Raw genomic sequence first — 24951 nt, 5'->3', positions numbered from 1 at the left:
ATAAACTTACACTTTTTTTCTTTTGTTTCTTCATCCCGTCTTTCTCTGCAGAATAAAAAAGGTTTTTATGAGTTATGACGTCTTTCCTTTTAAATGTGAGAAAATATAATCTAAAAAACATCCAAATAAACTATGAATATTTTCTTTGTTTGCAGAAATCTGAAATAAAAGATAAATAAAAATAAAAGCGTGTGGTGCTCACCTGCCATGACTGCTGTTGATCGAGTCTCCTGAATCCTTCAGCAAACTAAGACGAGGGACTCCTGTCCGGCTCCAAGACCAGCCAGCTGCTTATGTAACCTCCCATCAACGCTCCTGTAACGCCCACCGATGCTGGACACCCTGTCCAACCACCATTAGTCCACCACCCAGCACATTCTCCTCACCCTTATCACCAGCACATGTGAGTGATGGTAATAAACTTATGACTCAGGGAAGTGAAACGAGATGAACTTGCCTCTCAGATAAAGTGGCCTGGTCATGAACACATCCCCAAGATATTGTTTCTCACAGTCGACTTAGATGTTTATTTCCTTATTAATATACAGTTAGACAGAAGCTGAAGGTCGGAATGTAAAATAGGATGGAGGGGTTGCAGTGGTGTCGGGGTGGGTGCATGAATGTTGTGTGTAGTTAGTAAATTTCTTAAATCAAGATTGTCGCTACAACAAAGTCCAGAAACATTTTACTGTGTCATGAAAATGTTTAGTCTTCTTCAGTTTGATGACAACACCTGAAAAACATCTGGAAAAGAAAGCGGTAGAAAGAAACATGCTTCGAATGATCAGGTTACCTGGCAGCAGGTCAGTCACATGACTGGGTATAAAAGGAGCATTTCAGAGAGGCAGAGTATCTCAGATGGAAAGATGGACAGAGCTTCACCAATCTGAGACAAACTGGATCTAAAACTGTGGAAAAATTTCATAAAAAAAGTTCCTCAGACTTTAAAGGTTCCACCATGTATAGTATCAGAAGATTCAGAGAATCTGGAGGAATCTCTGTGCGCATGGGACAGCATATGTGCATACTTTCAGCAGCCACGCTGGCATAGCATCAACGCCGTCATTATGTGCCAAATGATGACCAACCCAAAACTGCAGATGTGCGCCACATTTGGACCAAACATTTTTTTGCTATCTGTGTATGACATTATTATTAAAGTTGACGCTTAAAAAAAAAAAAAAACATAAAGCAGAAAACTTGGGTTACAGGCTGGTCACATCCTCATATTTATACCAATAAATAAGAGACAGCTGGATGGAAATAAGTCTCTTTGTTAGGTTATGGGATAGATCTGTATCCTTTATTTTCATGAAGGACTCAGCAGTGTTTTCAGCTCCTATCATATGACCCTCAGCTAAAAAATCTAAAAAAAACAAAGGCTGATCAGATACCTCCGTGAGTTTCAGAGTTTCTAACAGCTGTTAATGGCTATAAAACTGGAATTCATATATCTAACTACACTGTCTCAACACTGGCTGAACACACAAAAGTAGAACGAGAAACATGGTTTTATCACAGATTTTTATTCATTTTTAAGTCTTAAACATATTCACATGAGGAGCCATTAAGTAAAAAAGTTTTTATTTTTACTTTTTGCTTTTATTTTCCCTCACAGGTAATAAAAGGCATCTACATGACAGACAAAGAAAAAGGGGTAGAGTGCAAACGGTCACACCCTCGTCTGGGATTGCACAAACTTTTTCTTAATGTCTTTGGCAGGAGTGGTTCTTTATGCAGTAGTAGCCTCAGGAACAATAGAAAATATTGCACACACTGTCATGAAATAGGTTAAAACGTGGTTCACTTGGCTTTAGACAATTTCTATACAAGTCTATTGACCGAAAGTAGAAAAAACATTTATTCAAAAGATAAAATATCTTTTATCTGTTTGTTTTTACAACCACTTCATATGAAACAAAAACAGACCAGGTGCAAACTTCAAATACAAATCCTGAAGCTCCAGGCTGTTTGTCGAAGTTCTGGATCTATGCTTGTTGAGCCATCACCGGTTTCAACCCTTAAGAGATCCTTTAAAAAAAATCACACATTTCATCCTAAGGACAAAAAATGTCACCTTGTCAAAAACTTCTGTAAATATCTTATATATTATTATATTTTTTTAATTTTAAAAGCGTCAGCCTGAAATATACATATGATATTTAATATTTGTAGTTTTTAACCCTTTACAAAACTCCACAGGTTTGTAAAGAGAAAATATCCTTTATTTTTTTCACCACACAGGAAAAATAAAAAATACTAAAAGTGGGGTTATTGTTACTAATGTCCTGAATCGATTCAATTCGATTCACAGCAGCCTAATTCAATTCGATTTTGATTAAATCCAATTCAATTCGATATCGATTAATTTACAGCTAATTGTGTAATACCATCTTTTTTCTTGTATATTAAAGAAGTTCTCAGATAACTGATGACTGAACGTAATCCACATTGGTGAATGAAAAAATCTGAGTTGTATGTATATTTGCCACGCGGGAGTAGCGTCACGTTACCGGAAAAGAGGACATACAAAATAAATCAATCTTCAAGTTTTATCAATCGATATTGGATTTATCGATTTTCTAAACCCAGCACAAACTAAACAAACTCCCATAAAATACATTTCATTGAGTATTTACTTCTTATTATTATAAGGCTCTGGGATGGGTCATTGATTGGCAACAATATTGATTCTCATGTACTGTTTTTATACAGCGTTAGGCTTAAAAAAATTAAAAATAAATAAAAAAATCAAATCACGTTTGACATTTAAGATGAAAAATGTCACCTTGTCAAAAACTTATAATATAATGTACTAATAATTTTTCCCACTTCAAATGAACCGCTGGCTGAAATATATATATATCAGATAATGATGATAATTTGTAGTTTTTAACCCTTTAAAAGCCAATTTGTTTCAAAACTCTACAATTTTTTATGGTAAAAAAAATAAATAAAAGAAAATAATTCCCATAAAATGTTTAGCATGTTTTGAATATGAAAAAGAGAGGTGCAATCTGATGGACACATAAAAAAGGCTAGTAGTCCAAAATAAATCTTAACATAAAGGAATGCATTCATTTATGTTACGAAGAAAAAAATCCAATAATTTCAATGGGACATATTTTGTCTTTAAGATCAAATGTGTAAGTTTTTTTTGTCGCTTAGCCAATTTAGGCTAATTTAAGCGACTGTAATTACAATTTCAAAATTCTCTAAAAAGAATATCCTTTGGGAAACTTTAGTTATACTCAATCAACAGATGAAATGGTATAAAAATGAAAATCAAAATGTCCTGGGGATCTCTTAAGGGTCAATTCTCCAACACTAGATAGAACAAACTGGATATTAACGATCAAAGACTCAGATCCATCAAAAAGTTGGTGCTGTAACTATTTAACTGAAGTCTCCATAGGAAACAAGAGGCTAGCAAACAAATGAACATGCACAAGGAGGAGGAAAATACCAAAAACAACAGTAATAGATTCCCTAATACTTTCCCATCGGACAGGTGGTCTACCCCTGATTAGCGATGATGAAGGTGTGGGATGAAACCTGCCTATCAGAGAACGGTGGTTGAACCGTGAGGGTTGGTGCTCGGCGTGCTGCTGATGGCGTTGAAGATACCCAAAGAGTCCGACAGAGTGCTCCTGGAGCCGTCCTCCACCGGGTTGATCTGGAACAAATGTCAGGAAAAGTGTTGAGCTGAGGGACGACAGGAGAAATTATCCCTTTTTTTTTTTTTGTTAATGTGAAGTTTGATTTTTAAAATGTTCTTTGGTGAAATAATTAGCAGAATATTCTTGTAAAAAAAATTAATAAAAAAACTAAAAATCTGATTGACATCTAAACAAAACCCTCCAGAAATAAGGATAAAATAAAACAAATAAAAAGTCCCTCAGTCTTTCTACATGTAGTGGTTTTATGAGGCGACAGCAGCTTTACCATCCAATCTGCTGGAGGCGAGCAGCACGACGAGAGCAGGGAATAAATAAGAGTCATGGTTAGTAAATAACAGATAGAATTTCTCTCATTAAATATGCTGGACATTTTCAACCAACAGAACTACCAAACGTCAGTTAAAACAGTAGTAAATTATACATATATATATTTATATATACACACATATATTAGCAATATATAATTTCATTTATATTTTATTACAGTTATATCTATACAATTATTCATTTAGTAATTTTGGTTAGACATCTTAGTACCGTACAGCAAATTAAGAAATTAAAGATAAATATACATATGTATACATATATACATATATATATATATATATGTATATATATATATTTGGGTGTGTGTTTGTGTGAAGAATGAAATTAATAGATAAAATTGTAAACAGATATTGAACATTGATATTTATATATTTTATCTAACTTATAAGCTACGTATAACAGTATTTTTAACAGATTTTTCTTTATTCATGAGGAAATTTAGGACACTGTGGATAAAGTCGACCTGAGGACCAGCAGTAACGCGCTCTGCACGTCACACGACTTCTAGAAACAACAGCAGAAAACGGATGAGGAAAAACTCGGAAGGAAACTCTGCTGTGCTTGGTTTCTGTTACAGCTGCAGTCGAATGTTTAAAGAAGTCCCGGATGATCTACCTTCCACCTCCCTGGTTCGGAAAGCGTTGCAGAGTCTGGAAGCTTCCACTGAAGCTCCCCTCTGACACTATCTGGGTAGTAAAAGCTGAAAAATGTGCATTTCTGAGCATCTCGGACTAAATGTTGGCACAGATTGGCGTTTTTGCTGTTTGTACCTGTTCATGCATAATGCTGGACAGCTCCCTGGTCAGGTCCCTGTAGTTGGCCTTCATCTCATCATGATACTCTTGCTGGTCTTCTTTGATCAGTCGCTCATTAACTCCCAGAGCATGACCACAAGCATCCACAAACTGCCTGCAGAGAGACGTACGAACGCTGTCGTTTAGACACAGATAAACAACAGCAGCTCATCCGAGTCTCTGATCTACAAACCAGCTCCTTATCAGACACTTCATTTCCCTAAATTTACACATTAATAGCCATACGTACAAACACGTAAATGTGCAACAGAGTTAGCCAAGCAGCTGATTTACATCTCACTGTTCCTCAGTAACAGTAAAAAAACAATAAAAGGTTACACGCAAACATCATAGGAAATATTTTACTGCAAAAACACATATTTTGAGGTTGGAGCCAAATATTATGAATATTATAAATATCTGAAGGTATCCAAAGTTACTCTCAAATTGTGTTCCACATACATTACGAGACTAATTTCACTCCATACACACCTGTCCAGAAATAACTGAAGATAATTTATTTTAAATAAAGCCACAAACAAATCAAACTACAGCTTTTTTGTGAAATCAGGACTTAGCAGAATTAGCAGAAATCTCTACCTGAAGACCTCTTTTAGCTGTTTAACCTTGTTGTCTGGATACTTCTTGGCACTGCTGTCGTCTAGGAAGGCTCTGGCGTAGGCGAGCGGACCGGCGTTCACCTGGAAAACATCTGAGCTCAAACCACTTGAAGCCTTTTAGACGAAATGAAAAGCATTGCAGGGGTTTTATCGGTACCTGAACACTGATGCTGCCCTGCAGTTTGAGCTGCAGGCGGATCATGTCCACCTCCGAGGCCGAGCACAGCAGTCGCAGCTCGGCCACCTTAGCACTCATCTCATCTATGGCCACCTCGATGGGGCTCAGGTCGGTCTGGTGCTGGTACATAACTGCTATCCGCTTCTTTACATACGGGAAACAGTGGGTGGCTGGTGGACAGAGTGAAGGAAACACGTCAGTCAGCAGCAACATGCTAATGCGATCATGGACATTTTTACATGTATGTTTAATGAGGTTCCCTTATTTAACACACAGCACTTTCACTGACAGTAGCATGTTTCTTTTGAGGTAATATTGTAGGCAAAATATTTACACATGAAAAAAGAAACTAGAAAGCAAAAGACCAGACAGACATGAAAGCAGAGACTAACACTACGTCCCTGTCCCACCTCCCTACGTAACCCCCCTCCCAGCTGCCCGGATCAACTCTGTTAAGAGACCAGCGGTTCTCCTTCACCATGAATCTGATTCTCTCTGAATGCAGGGTGTCTGTCAGCTCTGTAAGCTGGTGTTTGAAGGAAGGGATCGCTGTGGTGCATCGAAATGATCAAAACGGTCCGAATTTCTCTGGAGAAAAACAGGGAAAATGCTGCAGCAGAATACTTGTAAAATGGGAGGAAAGTGCATCGCTGTGTGGAGGGTTAGCCTCCATAAACCCACATCTGTCACATCTGTCCGGGAAGTCCTGAAGGAGTGTCATCTGCTCAGGGTTTTAAACTACATGAGGCAGTGTCGGGTATTAATGAAGCTTTCTTGGATGTTCTCTAAACTTTCCCCCCACACTTTTGGGGGTGTCAAGGTGCAAAGCTCGTCTTCTCCTTAGTATTATTCAATGGTTCCAAACTGGGGGGGTGGGCCTCCCAGGGGGGCCCAGAGTTATGATGGGGGGGTGAAGCAAGGCTAAATTAAAATCTATAGTTTTTGCACTGCTAGCAAAAAATGGACAAATTTGTGAAAGTACCAATGACAAACGATGATGAATCAACAATAGAGATTTTAACAACCAATAAATAAATGAATAAATAAAAATATGAGGCATATCTTACCCTTAGTAAAGATATGTAAGTAAAATACATATTACTTGAAATGAAAAGTATGAAGCTAAACATGTTGCTAATAAGGGAACGTCTAATCCTGAACACAAAGAAAAGCCTGCTGATTACTTTAGAAATAAACTCTGCAGCTGTCATGTACAGCAGAGTTTTACTGAAGCAGGATCCGTCTCATCCAAAGCTCGTCTGAAGTAGACTGCAGAGTAACTGGTTTAAAACACCTCACACTGTAGCACCGATAATTCCTTCTGCCACTGACATGGTTTTAACTATAGTTAATTAAGTAGCAGCAAATTAACTAAAGACTATTTCGTGGCACATTTCATCATGTTTATTTGTAAGCATCGGGGCACTAGTAGTAGTGCGATCGGGGGATTGACATTATTACTGTCCATGAAAAAAGGAGCCCTCCAAGTTTGGAAACCACTGGTTTTATCCCATTTTGGGAAGCGTGGGTTTTGTAGGGTCTGGTATAGTTGGGAGATTATGGAGTCAGAGTTGGCAAACTTTTTAATAAAGTCTTCTAGATTTCTTGACATGCAAACACCTCAGAAAGGTGCAAATTTATGTCATAGGTGTGTCTTCATGGAAACATATCATGGGTATTGATCATAGATGTAAACAGTCACAGCTGAGTCTGACTCTATCACAGCAAGATGAGATAATAACTGAACCTTGGACTAATAAAGCATACCTGGCCTTATCTGTTGGAAATTACAGCGATTAGCAGATGACTGTGATCAACAGTAAGTGACAACGAGAAAGTTATTTCTGCTCACTGATTGCTGGTTTTTACTGATAAACAGAGTAAAGGAAGCAACATACGGAGCAGGTTTAGTTTACATATAATCACTTTAACAGGTACGAGGAGATTTCTGGTCAACAATGGAGGATCAAACTGGGTGCAAGGTCTGCAGAGATGGACACAGATTGATTTCATTTGATTTATTCCTGGGAATGAGTAAAGTAATCATATTAATGAGTAAAGTAATCCTAGGATGGAGTAAAGTAATCATATTAATGAGTCAAGTAATCCTAGGATGGAGTAAAGTAGTCCTAGGAATGAGTAAATAATCCTAGGAATGAGTAAAGTAGTCCTAGGAATGAGTAAATTAATCCTAGGAATGAGTAAGTAATCCCAGGAATGAGTAATGAGTACTATATTTCACTCTTAGAAAATAACTTAGATACTTGTTGGTTGACTTACATGATGGACACCTCTATCGACCAATCACAGTCCAGAGAATAAAGGCGTAACATCCAAACTCACTACGGAGAAACCAATAATGTCCCAGAAAGAAGCAAACCCCAAGCTTACAGAGTCCTTCACTATAAAACCTCCTTCATCTCCATGGAAACCAGCAGGACCTTCATGATTCATGTCAAACAAAGTCAGAGTCACAGGCGAAACATTAGCAGAGTTTTTAGAGCTGGAATCAAACTTTTCACCACAAACAGCAGCAGTAAGACCTGGTTTCTGGTTCTGGCTGCTAGCTCCAGAGTTTCTGTCCCACCGTGGTGAGACAGACGTCTCTGGAACCAGCAGAGTCTCTGCTGTCATGTGACTCCTGGTTTGTGTGGAGAAACGATCAGAAGCTCTAACATGGACAGAGATGCTCTCCTGGTTTCTACATTCCTATAAAACTGCTGGGGTCTGAACTGTGTTTGGTTTGGATACCGATGCTTGGTGGAGTCTTTCAGCTGAGTTTCTCCATCATGTTGCTATGCTAACTGCTAGCATTGCTACATGCTAGCATTGCTACATGCTAGCATTGCTACATGCTAGCATTGCTACATGCTAGCATTGCTACATGCTAGCATTGCTACATGCTAGCATTGCTACATGCTAGCATTGCTGCTTCCTGGCGTCTGCTCACGTCTGCTGGACTGCATGGAGGAAGAACAGGATATGTGCCCTGCAGATGTGATATTTCTTTTTCTTCTAAAGATAAACATGGGTCCAGGCTTCTGATGCCGGTTGTTTTCTGGACCTACTTGTCAGAATAGTACGCCGTTTACACTGCTCTTCCACTCCTCCCTGCTTCTTGCCAGAAACCGTGAATGGCGTCTCAAACACAAAGCGTCGGATGTTGTGACTCTTCTCAAAGTCGGTCTTCCTGTCCTCCAGCTCCTTGTCATCCAGGTAGGGTGTAACATGAGTCACCTGGATATAGGCATATTTGGAGTCCAGGTCTTTGGGGTTAACCTAGAATCAAAAAAGATGTTTAAAACAGCTCAAACAGAGACTTAAAAGCACAAATGGTGTCTAAAAACTTTCTTCCCTTTTAAATAATGTTTGTCACAGACATATCTAACATGTGGAGGGTGATTAAGTCAGGTGATGCTACAGTTATGATGCTTGAAAATGAGAATGGTTCTCAAACATTTAACTGGAAAAAGAAACTTCATATAAATTTTGCATGAAGTTTACAGACAACTAACAACTAAACAACAACTAGCATTAGCATGTGGTCATTTTTCAATTTATATTTAAGTTGTATCTCGAAGTTTTCTTTCCATCCACTACAAACGAATCAAAGCAGATACTAGAGACCAGCTGCTAGTGTCATAAATCTACCATTATTTTTATTATTATCTTTATTATACCGACACTAAACGCCAGGATCCCACCTTCCCAGAGTCCTGAATGATCTTCACGTTTTCTTGTCCGAATTTGTCAGAGTAGAGCTTGAGAAGGCGTTGGGAGATTTCAGACAATGGCGTGAACTTTGGCTCCTTGTAGATGTATTCCTTTCCATCCTCATCCTCAAAGAAGCCCTGTGGTAGGTACATGTACAAAAACTTTAATACTTCTTTAACAAAGGAAACAATCAGTGAACAAGCAACTCTCATGGACTATTAAACTAAAAGCAGCTGGAAGATCCCTCACTAACGAACCCTGTAATGAATATTATACTGAATTTCTGCACATAAATTTCCCTAAACTGTCCATTCATCCATTTTCCATTTGTCGCGGAGAAGCTGGAGCCTGGACCGGTCACCAGTCCATCGCAGGTCCCTAAACCATAAAAATCTAAATATGTTTGAAACCCAAGAAATAGATTTAACCCCAAAAGAGTTAGAAATAATTCCATAAAAAATAGATTAAATCAAACCACTAAATATAAATCATTAAAAAAGGAAAAAAAACATACAAATATGAACTTGCTCATTACGGCTGCTCAATATCACACGTCGTCATTGTTGAGTCACGACGACGTGCAGATTCTAAATAAATACGTCAAAGCGCGAAGCTAAACTTCCACAGTACGAATGAGGGCTGGATTTGATTTCTGCATCAGCGTTAGCTGTAGAACCAGCACAAACACACACCTTCACCTAAATGCAACGCAGCCTAAATGAGGACACAGAGTTTTATTTCCTTTAAAATGTGCAGTCCGTTAACATCTTTGTCGATTTAAAGTCCTGCAGTTTATAATATATAATAATTTATATTCTGCAGCCCTAATACAACATGTTGATATTTATTCAGACATAAAATCTAATAAATTGTATATTTGTGGAGAACTGCACAGATGTAACAGAAAATAAAAATCAGCGAATCCCAGAGTTTAAATCGAGGGAAATGTTAATGGAGAGATTACCCAGAATGCATCACATGATTTCGGAAGTAAAAAAAAAAAAGTGTGTGTGTTCATTTCCAACAGAAACATAATTACTACAAAAACTACAAAAACTAGACACTAATGACATGCAAATGGCAGATCTGCACAATTAAACTATTAATCATTAAACTAACTGTCGATGAACCACTAGAATTCTAAACTAAATAAATCTACATGCGTGCTGGTGATTTATATAAAACCCATTAAAACAACTAAAAGGAAAATAAAAATGGGAGAAGACACACTTACCGCAGCCTGGAATCAGGAGGCAAAAGAAGAGATATTTTTATTAAACAGAGTTTTAATCAGACTGCACTCAGATTCACACGTTGATCTGTGTGTCATGACACACACGTGTGTGTTCCTACTCTATGTCAAAAATGCATAAAATGACCACCATGTTTTATCCATTTTAGTCATATTTTCTGAACCCTTACCTGTCCAAAGAAGGCCACTCTGAAGTATGTACCCAGCAATCTTTTGCCAGTATGCATCACCTCCATCACTTTGGTATAGGCACGGTGGAGTGTGTCATACAGGTGTGTCAGTTTCTGACCAGTTAATAAAAGCAACAGCAGAATTAGCTCAGAGAAGTGACCAAGAAACAGGAGAAAAACTAACAGAACCAGATATGCTGAAGATCAGTGGCACAAAAATCTGCAGCATTCATTTCTGACACGTTGGGAATTTTCCACCAAACTCTGGAAAACGCTCCGGGATATCTGCATGTTGGACAATGTAAGAACACAGCAGCATATCTTCCAGAATATTCACAGCAATGTGCAAACAAATCAGCTAATTTTTCTAATTATTTACTGCTACGTACAAATATGGAGGGAAATTTTACGGATGATTTGCTGTTATGTACAAACATAGCAGCAATGTGCAGATTACCTCAAAGTCCCTGCGCTGTTCGTAGATGGGAATAATAAGCTTGTAGACATCAGCAATAAGCTCATAACGCTCCGCCTTCCAGAGACCATCAGCACACTCCTCCAGCAGCTCCATCAGCACCTCCTGAACACAAACATGGGTGCCAATAAACCATCCATCCTCTCACAGCTTGAGATATTTAACATTGCAAACAGACACAACTCAAGCTGAGCATGGTGTTCCTGGAAAGACGGAGGAAAGAGACATCATCTCCCTCCTTTTTATGGATGGATAACACTGATTCTAGCTCATAAAGATTGAAAATAAAACATGTTTCATTGCCTGCTGATGTGTTGACCAACCCATAAAAGCTCCCTGGTTTTCTGGTTTCAGACCTTTTAAGTCCACATCGAAGCTGACGCTACGCTTCTGAAAAATATTCCTGGTAATTGCTCAGTAATTTCAGGTTCAACGAACGTGTCAAAGTCAATGATATAAATTAATCTACCATCTACAGACCAATCAATCTTTAGAGATAAGAGCTGTTCTAGAGAGTAAATAAATAAATCCAAACTTGTAACATATGCAGAACCGGTCATCTAGAAAAGTAAAAGGTTTGACCTCATTGAAGTGGACGTCTTGCATCCCTACGTCCTCCATCATGGCCGCCTCCTCGTCAATGTTTGGAGTGATGACGCGGAAAGCCGAGCAGCCCTGCCTAAACATTCCTAACACAAAGAAACACACCAAGAAAGTCAAAACAGGCAGAAAATTTATACAACATGAAAACTGGTGGGGGGTGTGTTAGCTTTTGTATTTAGTTGGTTTTGTTTGGGGAGGAAGAAGTAAAAAGTGGAGAAAAACACGCCATCGGATTTATAGTAAGTTTTAGAAATTATAATTTTTTTAAATAAGGCTTCAGAAATTAATTTAAATTTGTATGTTTGATTAAATTTTATTACAAGAAAAACAAGTAGAAAAAGTCATTTTGAAATTGTTGGTAAAATGAAAATAAATCTCTGAAATGTCGCCGTTTTATTCATTTCTTTTAGTGTAAAATAGAAAACATGAAATATTTAGCAGGTTTTTTGAAAAGTGACTGACGTTGAAATACAGGAACCTGCATGGTGGGATCTGGTAGGATCTGGTTGGTGGGATCTGGTAGGATCTGGTTGGTGGGATCTGGTAATATCTGGTTGGTGGGATCTGGTTGGTGGGATCTGGTAGGATTTGGTTGGTGGGATCTGGTTGGTGGGATCTGGTAGGATCTGGTTGGTGGGATCTGGTAGGATTTGGTTGGTGGGATCTGGTTGGTGGGATCTGGTAGGATCTGGTTGGTGGGATCTGGTAGGATTTGGTTGGTGGGATCTGGTTGGTGGGATCTGGTAGGATCTGGTTGGTGGGATCTGGTAGTATTTGGTTGGTGGGATCTGGTTGGTGGGCTCTGGTAGGATTTGGTTGGTGGGATCTGGTAGGATTTGGTTGGTAGGATCTGGTTGGTGGGATCTGGTAGGATTTGGTTGGTGGGATCTGGTAGGATTTGGTTGGTAGGATCTGGTTGGTGGGATCTGGTAGGATTTGGTTGGTGGGATCTGGTAGTATTTGGTTGGTAGGATCTGGTTGGTGGGATCTGGTAGGATTTGGTTGGTGGGATCCGTCAATGCTGCTTTCCACTGCACAAAGCAGGCACTGCATAAAATGCTTGAGAGACTCAGCAGCTTCAGACCTTCTCTGAAGGAGAACATCATACAAGGAAGTCCAGCTGTAATCACGTAGACGTCGTCTTTAAGTTACCTGGACGGTGATTTTGTCTGGTGATGCTGTGGTTAGAACTCAAGCTCAAGTTGAAATGAAGGTTGACCCAGTTTAATGTTGTAATTTCTGATGACTTTAAAGTATCTGAATGGATCTGAATCAGTTAAACAGAAAAAATCCAAAAGGATGGAAGTTCGAAGGATGAGTGAAACACCTGATCTCGTTTGGTCTGGTTGAGCGTAAACATGCTGGAGCCGCGTTGTATGGGTGTCAGTCTGGTTTGTAGCACTTCAATGTAACATGATTCCATCAACACGTTTACACGCTTGTTAAAAGTCAGATTATAGTTGGACTAACAGTAATTATCTTTTCTGATCATGTTAACATCCAGACTGTTTTCTTTCACCTTTCTTATTGCACAGTAGAAGAAACACAGGCAGTTCCTACTGATCAGTGGTGTTTAAACGCCTCATACAGACACCACAGATGCCATAAGAGACTTAACACAGTGCACGGTTGGAGCCGAAGCTGGGAGGTGTGTGTGTCTATCTCTGGTGAAAGAACAACTAATGCTACTTGCTTCTGTGGATGCTGCAGGACTGACCTGAGCTGCACCATTTCTTAAAACACAGAATCAACCTTTTTAACTTTGTTAATAATGAATCTTTACTGTCTTGTTTTTTTTCTCTGCATCCACCTACTGCCACATGCTGCAAACAAATCCACAGATTCCCTCTAAACTCCTGCAGAGTATCTGGCTTCATACAGAAGGACACATGGGAGAGGATCTTATCTAGAAAACGCCGTGTTGTCGAGCTTTTAAACAGTGCAAACAGACGACCCTTGGACCTGAACTCGTGTTCCTGTCAGCAAGCAGGTGAGGAAAATAGGACAAGTTCAGGGTCATCGTCACATCATCTCATTTATTTTATAGTTTCTTTAAAAAGGAAATTAACTTAAATTAGGCATCTGTAGACAAAGAAGACTATAGAAGAAGCCAGTTTTATTAACCAGTCGTCTTAGGATCATCTGTTTTCTGTGGGAACATTTACCCGGAACTCATTTTATGGCCTCTCTAAATCATGATAACAACAATCCCAGAATATTGTTCAACTTACTGTGAAAGAAGATAGCAGCTCTGAAACCCACCTTTTCTCCACAGGTACTCAGCCACCAGAGCAGCAACATGAACGTAACACATGGCAGCCTGTAGGAGAGGAAAAGACGAGTCACATCCCAATAAAGCTTTCCTCATTTCATTTCTGTTTAAGCTTTATTTAAGATAAGAAACTAATTCTTATTTACAGCTTGGGGCATTTTGAAGGAGAGGGTAAAAAAAGCTGTAAAATAAATTATACAAATTACATTTAAAAGAAAATATAAAGATCAGAATAATTAAATGCCTGGAAAACTTCCGTAGATCACCTAAAACACAAGAATTCAACTAAAATTTAAAGAGTCCAGTTAAAGAAAAACTTTAGAGCCACAATCCAGGAGAACATAATGACATATATACATTATTTATATATATATTTAAATATATTTAAATACAGTCTATATGTACAATGAAAACATTGAATAAATTGAACTTAAAATAAGACATACATCTACTCTTCATTATATAAAGAGCGTGTGGGTAGGGGGGTGCGGGTGTTACACCAAAACCTGTGACCCACCAGAATCTGCTCCTCCCTCTGACAGCAGTGTGTAAATGTTCGTCTGCTTCGGGATTCCAGAGTTAAATGGTTAAAAAGTTTACCACCGTGAAATGTGGACACAGCTTTAAACATGTACTGTTGGTTTTGACTTTCGATGGCGATCAGAAACTGTGACCTAGATCTCTTATAGTCTGGACTAACATGTTGTGGACAGCTGTCGGAGAATCGGGGGGCTTCATACCAGGAGCAGGACCAGCCCAAACAAGCAGCTACACTCAGAGAAAAAAAACAGGCCAAAAACCCACAACTGACTGCAAGAGACTTCACAGAAAAACCAGCTCAAAGTCGCTGAAACGGGACGATTTAGCACCTCTGCTGCTTTTCTCTGGCGCAGTCGTCTTTATCCCGGCTTTGTCTGGTCCAGCGGGCAGTTTACCGCCACGCCAGGAGCCTCACACACTGATTGGCTGAGGGCATCACGTGGGGTAGCTTACCTCACCTGCAACCGCGTGTTTCCTGACCGCTACCATGAAGACTGTAAAAGTCCCTTCAGATTTTAGAATTTAACTCCGGGTCCATGTGGGACAGGTTCTGGGTCCGGATCCGAACCACGGTCCGCTTGTTAGTGACCTCTGACCTAAAGGGTAGCTATTCATCTCCATTTACCCCACAGAGCTACACACTACCGTTCCTGAGGCAATGATGATGGTTGAAGAGATGGACCTCGGGGAGATCTGGAGGAGTTTAAATGCTTGCTGGAGACGACTGAAACTAAACTGAACGTGTTGGCAGACTGTGGAGGGGCAGACGGACTGAAGGATTGTATCGTCGGGGTAGAGATGGATGAATGAATCCACTGCAGAGCTTTCTATTTTATTAACGTAAATGGAGAAAAGGGAGGGACCAAGTATGGAACCCTGTGGGACACCGTTTGCAACAGAAAGAGGTTGAGAGAGAAACTTAGACTGTAGTCTTTCTGTGAGGTAGCTGGAGAACTCAGATACTACCGAGCCCTTCGATGCGAACACTTAGATTCCAGTGAGATCCGAAAGTTCTGCTGACCTCTGAAAGGTCTCCGGTCTTGTTGTGGATGCGAGCCATGCTGTCCAGCCAGGTCTTCCTGAGCTCTGGGGTGCTGGTGTAGGACTTGGCCAAGCTGTACTGGAGGTCCACCAGCATCTCTGGGTCGTTCTCGTGCTCCTTCATCTGCTCTGTGGCCATCAGCACCGTCCTGATGCGTTTGGTTAGGTCCTTCACGTCTGAAGGAAACGCTGTATGCTGGAAAGACACGTTTGACAGTATTTAGTTAAAAAAAAGTCAGGGAGCGAGTTTTAAACTGTCCAGATGAGGAAGGTTTTATATTTACCAGATTATAAAACTAGTAACTGGCAGGAAGAAACCGCGTCCACACCTGTTCTCCTTAAATTCACCATTTTTATTACGTCAGCAAAAACGATTCTGTGGTCATTTCAATAGAAGTTAAATTACGGGTTTCTCAATTTCCCATCATTTTAAATCGATATTCACTTTGCAACAAACCGCTTCCAGTAATTTCTAAAATTTTATTATTTATTTATATTTATTTTATGTATTTTAATTTATTTACTATTAATTATGCATTCAATCATATCTTTTATTCCATTTTTTCCCTTTTCGTTTTTGTTTTCATATTATTGTAAATAAATTCAGGCATTAACTCTTTAACCCTTTAAAGCCTGACTCAAGAAAAAATGGGGAGAAAATTTAAATTTAATTCATCTGAAGTCTTTATATGGCCCTTTATCATCTGTAAAAAAATAAATAAAATTTATTAATTTATTATTTATTATTGTGTGATGTCAAAATGATTGTAATGCAAAAAGTGTCCACCAGGGGGCGGAAGACTAGGATCAGTGTGTTCAACAGGTTTTTACCATGAAGTTCGGCAAAAGGTCACAGAAACTGTATGAATCTGTTATGATACACACAAGGTTTGAACCTAAAACATGAACCATTATTTGTTCATCTAATAAATTAATATTTTACTTACAATAAAACATTTTCAATCAATGCTTAAAGCTAAATGTTAACTGTGATTCAGCGATGCCTTCAGACAGTCACCACATGGGCTCAGGGAGACGTCCAGACGAAGACGATGTTTAAAGTCCTTCATCTCTGATGGTATGAGGAAGCAGTCCGTTTGCTCCTACAAAGGCCACAGTCCTGCAGGTTTTCAGTGTGTCCCTGCTCCAACACACCTGACTCAAATTATACTTATAGTTCATTTTCCTGCTTCCGGTCAAACGGTGGTGCGCACGTCGCTGCGTTTGTTTGGCATATTTTCTGTGTTTATTGGACTTTTTTTTTCTCTCTTCCCACTTTGTTGGATTTTTTGTGCTGCCTGCGAACTCTGGACCAAAGATCAGGCGACAGATGAGCCAGATGACATTAAAAAGTCACTAGACTTCCTGGCAGAGGAGGTTTCTGCTGTCAGGCTTTAGAAAAAATCTGTTTTGGACTTAGCTGAGACAAGCGAAGGAGCTGACTAGAGCAAACGTGGATGAATGACGTGATCATCACCTTCATGTTAAACTTCGCTGCTATGCACGGGCATCAGCGCGGAGGTAGACCGGACCACAGAGGACAAACTGCTTCTGTTCTCATGTCTAGAGGAACAGAGGCTGATGGGAGCACCATCGAACCCTGTCACCTGCTGCCCAGGAGGAGCAACAACGATAAACCAGCCATGATCAGGAGGCTGTTAAAACGAGAGAGGAAGCTGAGAGGATCGAACGTCTACATCAACGAGCATCTGACTAAAGGAAACATCGCTGGGAAGGCCCGGCTACTCCAGAAGCAAGGCAAGATCCAGGCAACGTGGCCCTCCGGCTGGAAGACCTTTATTAAGCTAAACGGATTCCCAGAGGAAGCCAAGGTACTGCTGATCCGAGTCATCGAGGAGCTAGAAGGACATAACTGGTCGTATGGGACAGAAGGTCAATCACAGCCTGTACAGTCAGCACCAGCAGACAGCTTCATCCACCGTGGCTACGAACTGTGACGAAATAGAGCTGAAAACATTTAACTCCACAGAGTAAAACATCAGGACACGGAGGATGACACTGACCCAGAAAATAATGTCTCCAGCGATATTTGTTGCTGAGGACCAGCATGTACGCAAACTTTAACTAAAGGAAGTGTTAGCTTCACCAGTTTCTCCAACCGTTTAGCATCGCTGCCATTTCTGAGAGCTGATTCTGAACTGGATGGAAATGACTTCAGTTACATAAACATGGAGGGAAACCGGTGTGTGTGTAACGGTGTGTGTGGACAGAGAGGTGGAAAACGAGCGATGAAGGACACGTCTGAATGTATGGAAAGGAAGAAGAACTGTTAGCTGTATCTATGGACCACCGGGCTCCAGCTTTGAGGAAACATGTACAGCTACAATGCAGAAGGTATTTCAACATTAGTCTGCTCAGTCCTAATAATCACCAACCAATAAAATCACCAACCAATAAAATCACCAACCAATAAAATCACCAACCAATAAAATCACCAACCAATAAAATCACCAACCAATAAAATCACCAACCAATAAAATCACCAACCAATAAAATCACCAACCAATAAAGAGTTTATTGATACGATGAACGTCAGCCTTTCCCCTACAATGACCAGAGCTAGCAGAAGTACGTCCTGCAGCGCCACGTTAATAGACTGATAAGAAATAAACTTCCCTGTTTACCTTCCAACTATGATATGACAGATACTGCCCGATGAAGAAATACACAGGAAGAAAGAAATACTTAAACACACCATGGATCACAAAGGATTGCACAATACCTGTAAAAAACACTAGAAAATTCATAAAATATAGAAGAAACTGGAAATAAATATATAAAAAAACTATTTTACAGAATTCAAAACAGGAATATTAACAAATTATTAGATAGAAATAAATAGAAGACTAAAGGTATTTGGAACATATTAACGATGTAATTAGCCTTAACAGTAAAACTTGGTGAACTTTAATAACTATTTTGTGGGCGTTGGGCCAAAGCTGGCAGATAAAACCACCGAAGGAAGGAAGAAACATTAATAAGCACAAACTTAAACTCAGTGGATCTAAGCGGAGGAGAGAAAATCATAGATCCTGTAAATAAACACAAAAGTAAAAAAGCTGACTGCGGTGGTGAGTTCATGACTCAAAAAGGTCATCGAGGCAGGTGTTCAACCTGTAACTGGTAAATCTCCTAAACAAATGTACCAAACTGGAGACAGACGAATTACAGGCTTGTAATAATACTCCATCAATTTTCCAAAATCTTAGAAAAAGCATCTCAGATCAGACAAATTCATAAATATAAACTGAACACGGATTCAGATCATAAAGATCCACATCAGTGTCAGTCCTGGAACTAGCAACAGAAATCACATGTATATATATATATATATATACATGTTCTGCCCTTGTTTTAATATATATACACATACATGCATGTGTGTATGTGTGTGTGTATGTAGGTGTACGTGTGCATGTTTATATGTATGTATGGGTGTATGTATATGTGTGTTTATATGTTTATGTATGTATAGATTTGGGAAGCAGGATGATTGTAAAGTGTTTTTATTATTAATTATGGGTGAAGTTTACGAATAAATACGTTTTATTTCTTCCTTCCACTTTTCAGACACGTCGGTTGACACGTCTTTACGTCTGTTGTTGTCAATGAATTCGACCTGTTTGAATTAAACATGAACATAAATGAATGAGTCGTCATGCTGAACTTCATAGGCTGTTGGATCAACTTAATCTGAGTCAGTGTTGGAGCAGGAAACATTGAAAACCTGCCGAACTCCAGCCCTTGCAGGACCGAATGGAGTCGGCCTGATGTGGAGCAACCAGCTGGATCAGAGCAGAATGTCGGTTTCCAGAACCATCCTCACCTTTATGTTCTTGTCACTGTTGGCACAGTTGTTGATGATTGAGAGAGACTGCTGGAAACGGGTTCCCCCGATGCCGATCACATCAGCAATCAGCTGGCTGACCGCGATGACCACCTGAGGACGAACACAGTCCAGCTTCAGACTAGAACACACACCGAAGAGTCTGCTCAGAAACCGCATGAAGGAGGGAGGCAGTGTGTGAAAGGAGGGAAGGACCTGCAGGTGTGTCCGAACAAAAGACTTGCGGCCCGTGTAGTCGAAGTTGTTCTTCATGAGGAAGTAGAGGAGGTGGGCGGCGTCGCTGCGGATGGAGCTCAGCTTGGAGTTGCAGCATTTGAGGATTTCATAGCAGAGAGACGCACACATGTCGGCCCGGCCGTCAAAAAAGGTACAAGGGAACTGGAGGACCAAGAAGCCTCATAAGATCATTCACCTCCACATTTACCACAGATGGAACTGAGTATTTCACCTTGTAGATGAAGGTCCTGAGGGAGGTGAAGACCTGTTTGAGGGCAGCCTCTGACTGGGGGATCTGCAGGAAGCACAGGTGCACCTGGAAAACCTTCTTCATCAGGGGATTGTGGCCCAGATCTGAATTCAGCTGGGTCTGAAAACACAGGAGAAGCACGTTTGGTGGAGCAGATGTCGTGCACGCTGCAGGTTCACGTGTTGTTCATACCTTGAACCCCATGATGAAGATGCTGAGCGTGTCCAGCACGGTCAGGCAGACCTCCGTGGACACGTTGGCCTCCAGCAGACACTGGCTGTGCACGTCGGCCTCGGCGTGGCAGCACGCTGCAGGCAGACATGCAAGGCCACAGCCAGAGATCATTAACTTCACAAGAGCAATAACAACATGTGATCTGTCCGGCTTTGATCGCCACGCTGATTCATATCAACAACCTTTCATTACTATTAAAAGTGTTTGTTGGTGTTTATTACAGGCTGAGTTCCTTCCAGGCTGTAAAGGAGACTTATCAGACATGGAGGATTTATTCAGAACAAGATAAAAATAAATTAACAACAACAAAACCAAAAGGGATTAAAGATCTTTCCAGACAATAATTAGTCTTTTTATTAATGTTAAAGCTGCTTTTATTATTTGAAGATTGAGTAAGTAAATGAGTTTCTTTTTAACCCTTTCATGCATCGTTCCAGAATTTAAAACCCTGAGGTTTTCCAGCAGGATGTTCCACAGGCCTTGTCGTAGGTTTTAGTCCGACTAAAAGGTCTACAAGGTCAGAGACGTACCGGAGGACTTCGGGGTCCACGAGGACTCCTAATCTAAAAGCAGGTCGGACAAATAAAAAGCTCCAAGACCGTTAAGACATTTATAAACCACAAAAAAGAACCTCGAAATTGATCCTGAAATGCAGGAGAGATTCTGGAAATGGGCTTTTTTCCTGTAAGAAAGCTGAATGTGGAGGAAGAAGACCAGACTCACTGTTGTTGAAGGTGTGAGCGTTCTCCAGCGCTCCGAGCTGCTGCAGGCGAGCATGCAGGATTCCTGCCCTGTTACGAGACACAGGAAGAGTCAGAGACTTCCTGTCTGCAGCCACAGGTCCACAACCCTCCTGGCTCCTGTGGGGAAGACCACAAACACCGTTCAGTCGCGAGACCGGAAACAGACTCAGACTGAGGGAGCGCTGCAGCACACGGAACCACACCGGTAAATGAAGCTGGTATTTAACGTAAAACGGGCAAACATGCATTTAATGAAGAACAGAAGGAATGAAAGGATGTTCTTACCCATGCAGGAGGTGCAAGCGGCTGCATCGTTATCACAAACAACTCCAGCAGTGTTACAGGTGAGAGACAAAGAGCTGAAGGTTAAAGATCCAGTCAGCATTGAGATGTTTACATGTCTGTCAGTGTCTTATTACTCCACAGATCAGCAGAAAGAAAAAAGTTTTAGTCCAATGAGACGTCAGGACAGAGAACCAGACCCATCCTACCTGGATATGAACCTCTTCCCCATGTATCTGAACTGGTGGAGGCAGACTCTGCAGGACAGAGATCATCAGGCCGTAGTTAACAAATTCATACGACCAGTTACACAAAAATAACAACCTAGTTCACAATCTGACCCAAAACTCCCGTCTGGCTTCAGGAAGCAGAAACTCTCAACCTTCAGATCATCTTCTAACTTTCCTTCCTGATAATCTTATAGTAGGTCTGGCTTGGTGACCCTGATCCTTCATCTGGGCTCCTCTCCGCTGGGGGGCGTCCCATGATGCACCGGGGTCAGGGACGTCCCATGATGCACTGGGCTCCTCTCCGCTGGGGGGCGTCCCATGATGCACCGGGGTCAGGGACGTCCCATGACGCACTGGGCTCCTCTCTGCTGGGGGGCGTCCCATGATGCACTGGGCTCCTCTCCGCTGGGGGGCGTCCCATGATGCACCGGGGTCAGGGACGTCCCATGACGCACTGGGCTCCTCTCTGCTGGGGGGCGTCCCATGATGCACTGGGCTCAGGGACGTCCCATGATGCACTGGGGTCAGGGACGTCCCATGATGCACTGAGCTCCTCTCTGCTCTCTTTACTCTCCATGTAGAAACATCTGACGTTGTCATTTGTGTTAATAGTGAGGGACATTCGGGGGGAGTTGGGCTTTCTGGAGTTACCTTCCCCTAACTTCGTTCTAAGACTTGATCTAGACTGATTTTATCTCCCTACAGGGAGGTTGTGTGTTTCAGTACTTACTCTATGAGTGTAAAAAAGTCCATCAACTCTGCAGGAGCTGCTTTGTTCCAGTAAGCGAAGAGGGCCTCTGAAGGAGAGGAAATGAGAGATTATTGCGTAACACCCGCCTGCATCAGACCAGACGTAAGAATTCTGCCGTCCTACCTTCTGACATGCTTTTGAGGATGTGCAGGAAGCACATGAGCAGGTTTTTGATCTCGTCTCGGTCCAGTTTGTCACAGCGCAGCACGGTGCTGCCCAGAGCTGAAACACACTGGCTCTGAATCGATCCACAACAAGAGACAAAAAACACTCGTTACCAGCCGGCAGAGGAAAGGAGCTTCATAGAGACCAAGCACATCCCTCAAACAACCCAGAGGAGGAAAAGAAGTCCAGTTTCTGCAGCGAGAAGCAGAACCAGATCCAGGTCTAAGACACAAACGGAAACTCCTGGAGGTGAAACACTCGAGAGCAGACTCTGCACAGCAAAGCTGAAGGTGGAGGCGGAGCAGAGTACTTGTATGGTGTTCTCCTCCGGATCTCCATCCCCATTCAGGTCTGCAGCCGGGTTCTGGGGTCCCCCGTCCAGAAGTGAGTCGCTCAGAGGAACGGTGAGGATGGAGAAGTCCACGGTGGCCCGCTTTGTGGTCCGGTTCAGAGGAGGTCGCTGCTCCGGATCCAGGAGGAGGGGGGGCACGTTGACGGAGTGTCTCCGGGTAAATCTTTCCTTTAGGTGGAGGTGGGAGGTGACGGAGCAGGGTGAAGGGCTGTGGGAGGTCTGGAGGGGGAGGATGTGTGTGCAGATGGATGAAAATGCTTTATTTCTTCTTTAATGCTTCCAGTTCAGCTTCTAAAAGGAAACGCTGGGATTTGCTTCATGTTTTTTGAAACTTGGAATTACCAGGATGATCCCAGTCTGGAAACGAACCGCCCTCATTTTCCATCATTTTCCTTCGTTTTCCATCATTTTCCCTCATTTTCCCTCATTTTTAGTAAAAAAAAAAAAAAGAGATTTAATTCAAATGCTGCTAACTGGCTTCCCATCGGCTCTGATCGGATTGATGGGAACACGCCACCTCGGTGAACACCCCACCTGGTTAGACACGCCCCTGGTTAGACACGCCACCTCGGTGAACACCCCACCTGGTTAGACACGCCCCCTGGCTGAGCACCCCACCTGGTTAGACACGCCCCCTGGCTGAGCACCCCACCTGGCTAGACACGCCCCCTGGGTGGACACGCCCCCTGGGTGGACACGGCAAGTTACAGAAACACATGGAGGCTCTGTAACCAACGAAAACAACCTGCAGCAAAATCAGACCAGACCAGTGAATTCACAGCTGTACTGGTCAAGTTAACATTTAATTGGCTTGTTCTAGTGCAGCGTTTCTCAAATGGGGGTTCATGTACCCTTTAATGGTACGTGGGGACACTCCAGGGGTGCCAAGAAAAAAAAAATTGTTCAATCTTTTCTATTTTAAAATAAAAGTCTGTAAATACGTAATTAGTTGAAACTGGACTTATTTTTCTGCTAATACTTTCTGAAAGGATGGACCATTACATGGAAACTTCTTGATAAAGTTCTGGTACTTCTTTGTACTAAAACACTGTTATTTTACTGGAGACCAGATTACATGTGGAACCTGGACTAAGATGTGAACTGGATCAGGGCTACTGGGCTGAAAAATCCTCCACAGGGGAACAGCTTTGGGAAAAGTGGGTGGACCTGGACTTTAAAATCCTCTTTAAACTCCTCTAGTAAAAATGGTGAAACCACCCGTTGCTCTTGGCCTTCAGGCCACTCGTGGTCTTTAATCACAGCCCCTCACTAAATCCTCCATCCATCTGTCTCCATTAGTCCGGTGCAGGTCATGGGGGGCCAGAGTCTACCCCAGAGACACGGTCTGCCTCGGACCGTCGCCAGTCTGCACATTTATTTACTTGCATTAACAAATGTTGAGGTTAAAGTCTAATATTTATCTGAGAATAGCAGCTGCTGCAGCCATCATGCTATCAAAAGTAAATGTGATAAATCTGCTGTAACGTGTGCAGCATCCAGACACGTCTGGCTCAGCGTGCAGCCGACAGTCCAGATTCACTGGTGTTGCTACGGAAACGGTGGGCTACCTTCTCCAGAGAGTTGGTCTTGTCGCTGCTCTTGTCCAGGATCTCTGTTTCCAGAGTCGGTGGAGACCAGAGATCCTCTGGAGTCCGCGTGGTGGACGTTGGGCGTGGAGCTGTGCGGGGAGGCTGAGGAGGCAGACGGGTCATATCACACGTTTACAACATGCTCAGCTTTACGTGTCCTTCTCCTCACACCACTTCTGTGTTCTCACTTTAACTACATTCATCCCCGAAAACAAAACAATTTTCATCATGACGCCTGGATTAACCCACAAACTACTTCACACCTTTAATCTAATTATTATTATCACATCTAGTTTTACTTGTTATTATTGATGTATTTATTTTCATATAACTTACTTACTATTCATTTTAATTTACAAACATATTTTGGTTAAAAACTGCTCTCCTTCAAGGCTAAGCTGGTAAATGTTTTTATTTTTATTTTATTAATATTATATATTTTTTATTTTATTCATTTTTATCTAATTAATTTGTTTTATCTGTTTTTGTTTTTATTTTATTAATATTATATATTTTTTATTTTATTCATTTTTATCTAATTAATTTGTTTTATCTGTTTTTGTTTTTATTTTATTAATATTATATATTTTTTATTTTATTCATTT

The 24951-nt window shown here is 41.1% G+C and overlaps 1 protein-coding gene and 1 long non-coding RNA gene across 3 annotated transcripts in view; one reads left to right on the top strand and one right to left on the bottom strand.

The window, feature by feature from the left end:
- Nucleotides 1-1510: 1510 nt before the first annotated feature.
- Nucleotides 1511-24951, bottom strand: part of LOC121635868 (dedicator of cytokinesis protein 9-like) — a 73829-nt gene continuing 50388 nt past the window's right edge. The window contains 22 exon segments of the mRNA XM_041979234.1: nucleotides 1511-3676; nucleotides 4778-4916; nucleotides 5402-5502; nucleotides 5579-5769; nucleotides 8668-8878; nucleotides 9304-9450; nucleotides 10548-10553; nucleotides 10736-10849; nucleotides 11193-11315; nucleotides 11793-11899; nucleotides 14076-14133; nucleotides 15647-15862; nucleotides 19514-19627; nucleotides 19730-19912; nucleotides 19983-20120; nucleotides 20193-20308; nucleotides 20958-21094; nucleotides 21469-21516; nucleotides 22220-22286; nucleotides 22364-22478; nucleotides 24326-24361; nucleotides 24363-24448. Coding sequence (XP_041835168.1) covers nucleotides 3563-3676; nucleotides 4778-4916; nucleotides 5402-5502; nucleotides 5579-5769; nucleotides 8668-8878; nucleotides 9304-9450; nucleotides 10548-10553; nucleotides 10736-10849; nucleotides 11193-11315; nucleotides 11793-11899; nucleotides 14076-14133; nucleotides 15647-15862; nucleotides 19514-19627; nucleotides 19730-19912; nucleotides 19983-20120; nucleotides 20193-20308; nucleotides 20958-21094; nucleotides 21469-21516; nucleotides 22220-22286; nucleotides 22364-22478; nucleotides 24326-24361; nucleotides 24363-24448 — 2567 coding nt within the window. The 3' untranslated portion in view covers nucleotides 1511-3562.
- On the top strand, nucleotides 8728-14345 carry LOC121635870. 2 transcript variants are annotated; one of them, XR_006009556.1, is made up of 3 exons: nucleotides 8728-8815; nucleotides 13655-13803; nucleotides 14089-14345. It is a non-coding gene; the product is annotated as an uncharacterized LOC121635870 (long non-coding RNA). The 2 variants fall into 2 exon arrangements; XR_006009557.1 differs by lacking the exon at nucleotides 8728-8815 and adding an exon at nucleotides 13348-13461.

Source organism: Melanotaenia boesemani, chromosome 24, assembly GCF_017639745.1.
Source record: "Melanotaenia boesemani isolate fMelBoe1 chromosome 24, fMelBoe1.pri, whole genome shotgun sequence".
Taxonomy (NCBI): domain Eukaryota; kingdom Metazoa; phylum Chordata; class Actinopteri; order Atheriniformes; family Melanotaeniidae; genus Melanotaenia; species Melanotaenia boesemani.
This window is presented reverse-complemented; position numbering and strand designations above follow the sequence as displayed.